The following is a 7,056-nucleotide window of genomic DNA, read 5'->3' on the forward strand; positions in this document are numbered from 1 at the left end:
TGCTGAACCCATGCTCTTCCAACAAGTTCTGTTGAGTAAGTTGGTCAGAGGACCACAAGCAGAGGTGTATGGACAAGCAGGTTGAAAACTGGCAAGTGGCTTGTTTTGGGGTGTGTGTCTAGAAAAAGAATGGCCCAGCGTTCAGCCCTGATATGGACATGCAAGCAGAAGGATGCTTAGGGCTCTGATTTCCCATATGGAAGATCCAGGAGAAAATACGTGTGTGTGAGAGCTATGAGTTACCTCTGTATAGCGTGTGGATTATGAACATTCTAAAATAGTGATTTGTTTTGGACTTCAGGACGTGTAACCTTCTGGCAACTGCTCCTTTGACTGGGCTGCTTCACTTCTAGCACTTGCGCCCAAACACACAGCAGGTAGTGCTAGCGATGCAGGGGAAATTAAACCTTTTGCATCTCCTCCTTCAGTAAGTCTGCTTCCAGAGAATTGGACCAGAAAGTCCTGTACTGGCAGGCCAGCCCATGTACGTCCTTTCTCTGCCTTGTGAATCGCATGGTGAGACTGTTTTCTAGCACCTTCTTCTGTTATGCCAAGGAAAGTTATGGTGAACCACGGCCATAACTATATTTGGTTTCATTAAGTAACCTATGATAAGATTACATATTGTTTGCCATAACATTAGTGAATCATATCTTGCCTGTGTTTGTTACATTTACCTGTCCTTCTGTGGCTGCTCTGACATTTCTCAAGTCAAAGTACATTAAGATTCCTGTTAACTTCAACAGTTAGGAATGAAAAGCCTATGTTTAAGATGAAGCATAGAAGTTAAACATCTACTCCGAGGTCAAAGAATTAATCAAGAATAACACAGAGAAAACTAATTCCTACTTCTTTTCCCTTCAGACTAGATGATTTTCTTTTCCTCTCCACCTTCCCTGCAGCCAGACTGGTGATAAAATAGGGTGGAAACTGGGAATATTAATTTATTGATAGTACAAATATATTTGCGCATGCATCTAGAACGTAAAATTTACCTTGGGGTTCTTGCTTTCATTTAAGCAATCCTTCATTCTTTGTCTTGATACAGACGTGTAGGAGAGTCTGACTACAGTGATGGAGAGGAGGATTTTTACTATACAGAAATCAGGCTCAACACGGACTCAGTAGCTGATGGCTTAAGCAGTCTTTCCCCAGTCTCTCCATCTTTAGCATCTCCTCCTTCCTTTCCCACCCAAGATGCAATCCGTCCTGAAACTTCCTGTGCCAAAACTGAGACTAAATTGATGACACCTCTGAGCCGCTCAGCTCCTACCAACCTCTACCTCGTACACACGGACCATGCTTACCAGGTAACGCTAGTGAGAGTGAACTTCACTGATTACACTAATGTCACGGATGTATAAAGCGATGTCAGATCACAGTGTTTGAGTTTTAATGGGTTGAAAAGTTTTCAGGGCAGGCCAAGGGATTCATCTCACTTAAATTCAGATGTCCGCTTCTGAGCTAATTGTTTGTTTGTCTGTGTTCCTACCACAGCCGATGGATTTTTCGGGTGCTGTTTATCCAGACACACATACGTGCCTACTTCAGGTTGAGAAGAGTCGCTCCATGTATTTCACTGCCTACATCCATTAATTCTCCCCTGATCATAAATAGGGCCCAAGGTGATGTGCTCGGATGTGGCCTCCTGCATTGCAAAAATTCTCATTCAGTCAGCCACATCCCTCCCAGAGCTGTCATTTCACCTCTGCTTGTACTGGATGTGTCTGAGGGCAAGTACCCAAGGGGTGCCAGGAACAAGTAATTTCCTTTATTCATACAGTGTGAGATGTCAGTTTGCAGATGTGAGGTAGGGCAGGAAGAATGAAAAGGCATGTATGGTATGCTCCTGCTCTTAGAAGTAATGCTTTGCAAATGGCAGAAATCCAATCAGATCCAAAAACTGCTGCTCCAAAAACTTTGAACTAAGTTTGGACCGAAAGCATTAATTTCAAAAGCACACTAAAATTTGACAAGTTTTCGTCTGGATACCATATGAGAAAAGAAGAAGAGAGGCTTTGAAGTAGTGTGATCCATGACCTGTGTATGTGTATGCACTGGAGAACTGGACTCTCTTAAATTTATCACAAGCAGTAACTGTTGTATACAACGTTGTACAGATGAAACCTTTTTGTTGTGTGTCTGGAGCAGACTCACTGAAAGAGCAGAGGGAACTACACAGGATTCGTAGGCTTGTTTTCTGTGCACGGCAGAAAGCGTGGGTGGAAGCTTGGCATCTCAGGTGGGAGCTGCATCAGGTATCACACCAACCTGAGGACTGATCAAGACAGCAGGGAGAAAGATTCTTTGTCTAACTTAAGCCCTGTCTCTCTCAAAGTGAAGCACCAAGTCTAGGCTGCTGAGAACAGTCTCACTTCATTTGGAATTTGCAGTCCTGATGGTCTTCCCTGCAATTTGGACTCACTTAATCCTTTTTTGTAAGCAGCGTTTGAGTAAAGCACTTGAGTAAGGAAATCCTAGTTCAAATGTTTAAGCTGCTTGAATTGGATTTGAATTGATGTATTCCATGACACAGGACTCTAAGTGTCTGAGCCCTGCCTCCTTCTCACATTGCTCTGGTTTCAACACTTTTCTCATCAGTGAGGGGTGACACAGTCCACACTGTTCAAGGCTTTCTAGTTGGAAGCAGGAGACGGGGTCCCTGCTCAAGCCATTCAGGTTATCCTTGCAAAGCACCCTGGCAGAGCAGGTCAGAGGTGTCCTGTACCAGGGTCCCTCTAGCCCAGCAAGAACAACACTCTCCAGGAGGCAAGGTGGAGATTCGCTGCTCATCAGAAAGAGAAGGAATTGAGCCCAGCTTTCGCTCATAGCATTTAAACATTCTTGTGACTAATGTGTTGTGTAGAAGGGAATAAACTTTGAACTTTGCTTCAAACTGAGGTAGCTAGAAGAGTATGTGAGGAGGAAACCTATGTTCATTAATCAAGCACAGAATGTGAGCCAACAAGAATAGAGCTGTGAAGAAAAAAAAAAAAGAGCACTCTTGGGTAAGAAATATCTAGGAGAGACAGGGATTTTTAATGTCGTCGTACAAGACCCCCAGATAACTTCAACCGAGATCTTGAGTAGAGTTCTGGTCAACCAAGATCAAGGGTAATGGGCTCCAATTAGAAGAGATGATCAGAGTGAAGAAGGAAGGGAGGACACAGAGGGCCTCTCCAGCTCAGGAACTGACAGCTAAGGCAAAGCAGGGGTGAGAATAGGATGGCATTGCTGCCTGGAAGAAGCTGAGAGGACAAATATGAGAGAGGAAGAGGACGAGCAATTGCTATTTCAGATATAAGGGCAATGCTGGCACAATTAAATAATTATAAATTATCCATTAAGATATTTGCTCTAAGCAAAATGAGATCGGAGTATAGAAGCTCCTCAGTTCATAGTAATGTTATGATTACTTACCTCATGAAAGAGATTTCTGAAATGTTAGGCTGAAGAAGGTGGCTGTGCTTGATGAGTAAAGGTGCACATCTGGGAAACACATGAACAAGTTGATTGACTGTCTAAATCTGATGATGTCTGAAGTAGATGTTTACGCACTGAGAAAAAAGAGTTCAGGACCATGGTATTTTAGGCAACTGCAAAGTGCAGCAATTTTAAAATGCTCATACTTCACATTTCATAATGAAACCAGTGCCTGTTCCTGTAAAATTCAGCTACAGAGGAACTGCAGGTGGGCTCCTTCAGCATGTTAGGGTTCCCCTTGCGGGTCTTAGTCAAATACCTGAGGAAGCTGCCTGTTGAGCTGTTTATCCTGGCAAGGCGCTGAGTGGAGGCAGTGCAGCCTCACTGCCCACCCAGCCACCTTCCGTTCTTTCTGGCAGGAGTGCTATGGCCATTCACTCCTTCCCATTTGAACAGGGCTGTCATGAAGCACCACTGGTGCCATCTGGAGATGCCAAATTTTTCTTGATGCCTTTCAGAGAGGTTCTTATATTTTATGGACCTCAGTGGTCATTTGGTCCTCATGTCTCTGGATTCTCTTGGAACTGTCAGCAGGCTTGGCAGCCTGCAGAGCATCACTGTCACAGATGGAGTCAGCTGGTGGTCTCCATTCCTTTTCATTGGAGAGACTCCAGGGGATTGCTTCAGCACTTGTTTACCCTGAAGATTATGTTTAATGGGGACTATCAGGATGTAGTTTGTCATCACTCCTCTCTTCCTGGTGGCTCAGGGAACCACTCTCTTCCCTGAAGCGGCGAGACAACTTCAGTAGCCTGAAATACAAACACAACTGAAAGACAGAAGTAAAGGCTTATTTTTAATAGCAAGTTCTTCATAAGTTTAAACCAAAGAGCCTGGGGTTTTTTTGGTGAAAGCTTGGAATTCAAGAGTCAAAGGGAGCCTCTGTTCATGGTGGCTGCTCATGCTCCTGCTAGGCAGGGTAGCTGCAAAGGTATGAATTTTCTGACTCTGTAAGTTAAATGGTATTTGAAAAGGGGCAGGGAAGAATTCCTGAGGGCTTACAGCCCAGTGAGAAAATCAGGGGAAGACACAAGGTGAAAGATGTTCAACGGTCTGAGCTCAGGTTATTGGGTGTTGCACCCCAGGGCAGCACTGGATACTACAGCCCAGATGGGAGGAACATAAGAGTTCAGGGGGCCTGGGGGCCCTTCAAATTGTTTGCTTTTTTCAGCTCCTTGGAAAGACTGTTTTAATTGGGATGATTCTTAGTAACATTTATCTGATAAACAAGAAATGACCAACCCTTACTGTTGATCGTTAACCCTATTGTCCAAGAAGCCTCACCAACTGGTCTTCAGGTGCTATGAGTCTAAGTACTGCTTTGTTTTTCGCTCTGGAATAGATGATCATTTGTCATATTTTTTTGCTGCTAGCTGACGTTATTTTAAAAGCTATTTGTATATGATATGTGATTTTGTGTGGGTTTTTTATCAGATCTAGCTTTTAACGGGTTTGTGTGGATTCTTCTGAGAGCTTTCTCACAAGGTGTTAAGAACAGTGATATATAAATATATCCCTTCATTACTGGCTTATCCATGATTATCCCTCTCATAAAGGTAAAATGCTTGTCAGCATACAGGTTTTCTCTACCTCGGAAAGTCTCTTGTAGATTTACAATTTCAGTGAGGGAAGCTTTGGAAGAGGAATGGTTCTTCTTATTGGAATAATATTTTCTTTTCACACAGGCCACTCCTCCGGTGAACATTCCAGGGTCAGCAAAATTCACTCCCAATGGCAGTAGCTTTAGCATCTCTTGGCAGTCGCCTCCAGTTACCTTCACTGGCATTCCAGTAAGTGAACAACAGAAAAAGAAAGAAAGAAAACAATAATAAGTTTTTAGAACTTTTTGTTTCACATTGTTTCATAATAGAAGTAAATTTGATATAACAGATACCAAAAAGAAACAAGTCAAATATTCAGTTTGCCAGCACGGCTGATTTGAACACTTTTGCCCATCTCTTTCGTTCAGAACAGTTAGGGTTTTTTGCATCAGTGTCTACGAGCAGACAATTTGATCTATAGTATATATATTTTTAAACTATATGCTTACAAAAGAAGATTCTGGTAGGTGCAGAGCCGGGCATTACATGCTGCTTTGTGTGCCACTAAGAGATTTCTTCCAAAACGAGGTGGAAAATTGGTGAGGTGATGGTTATGCTATCTGGCTGATTAGAGTAAAGCAGTAGGGCTCATACCTAAATGAACTTGGAAGTTGAAGCATGTTTGAAAGGCAGCTGAAAGAAACAATGAGATGAAATACAAAGTCTGATCTGAGGAGGCTACAATATATGTAGCCCCTACCGATAGCAGAAAATTACTGTTTTTTACAGAAAATGTGTTTAATACATACTGCATTTTGATATTAATACATATTGCAGTTTGACAACTTTTTAATGAAGGTGTATTAGATGTAAAGTCAGCTCTGACCCTTGCTTCAAAAAAGCTAGTGTACAACGCCTGGTTTCATGAACAGGACTGCAAAAATGCAGTGTTTGCTTAAGCATGGACTACCATGCCTGTCATGCTGAATACTAAAAGTAAACGTAAATGCTGATTTATGAGTAGAGGGAAATCCTCTGTATAAGAAATAGAAATAACTATTAATGTAAAGTATCCTAGTTCTTATTGGAAAGCATTTTTCAGTATAAAAGGATATTCTCTAATCATAAACCTTTTTGATATTATAACATCTCATTTAATATTACACTTTATTAGTTTATGAATTTTCAAAGTGTGTTATATAAGGCACATTGCTCATACAAAGAACCATAGAGCTTTTTTTCTCCTGCCAGTGAATATTAGACATGGCGACAAGAGATACTATTTCCCTCGCTTCTCTTCACCCAGTGAATCTCCAAAGCTTCTTACTGTCAACCTTTGGCAAATCTTCGGAGATTTTCTGCAGAGGCTGTGGCATCCTGCAAGGCTGATAACAAATGAAAGTGGCTGAATCAATTACACTGCACTCTGCCAATGAATATTTATTAAATTCCATCAAGGAACAACTAACAGTGAAAGACATCATGCTGGCAGCAATTTCAACGAGAGTGCCTTGACAGAGGATGCTATCCATGAAGTTCCTCGAGAATTTGATTTCCCAACAATGGGGTTAATATGGAGTAATTATGAAACTGGCTTCTTTTGAGGAGTAGCAGCAATTGGTGCCAGGAGTGTTGGGAATCTAAAAATGCAATTAGCCACATTGTAAATCAGACTCTTAAGAGAATAAGATTAGACATGTATGCATTGAGTTTACTTGTTTGAGCAACAACGTTGATTTGTGGCTGTAGAGCGGAGAGTTTTCAAAAGAATTTAGGAAACGCCACATCACTTTCTGAGGATTGTGTGGATATGCCAATGATTTAAACACAGTTTTAAAATAGTCTCAGTACAAAAACCTGGGGAAGCAGTGATGATGTCAGAATTATAAACCACTCTGGGAACCATATGAACTGCTTTTATATCTCTAACAACATTCATAAGGCTGTTTAGGAAAAAAAAAAAAAGGGGGGGTGGGGGAGATGGCAGCAGGGGGGAACCCTGTTAGGTTTGCACACCTTTGCATTTTCTATG

At 41.8% G+C, this 7,056-nt stretch overlaps 1 protein-coding gene across 1 annotated transcript in view; it reads left to right on the forward strand.

Annotated features, from left to right (window-relative positions):
• Positions 1 to 7,056, forward strand: part of SLC2A4RG (SLC2A4 regulator) — a gene marked incomplete at its 5' end in the record, with an annotated part of 23,024 nt that overhangs the window by 10,136 nt on the left and 5,832 nt on the right. Inside the window, 2 exons of the mRNA XM_010145395.1 lie at positions 1,049 to 1,310; positions 5,169 to 5,273. Coding sequence (XP_010143697.1) covers positions 1,049 to 1,310; positions 5,169 to 5,273 — 367 coding nt within the window. The remainder of the gene's footprint in view (positions 1 to 1,048; positions 1,311 to 5,168; positions 5,274 to 7,056) is intronic.

This window comes from Buceros rhinoceros, unplaced genomic scaffold, assembly GCF_000710305.1.
Source record: "Buceros rhinoceros silvestris isolate BGI_N320 unplaced genomic scaffold, ASM71030v1 scaffold22380, whole genome shotgun sequence".
In the NCBI taxonomy this organism is placed as follows: domain Eukaryota; kingdom Metazoa; phylum Chordata; class Aves; order Bucerotiformes; family Bucerotidae; genus Buceros; species Buceros rhinoceros.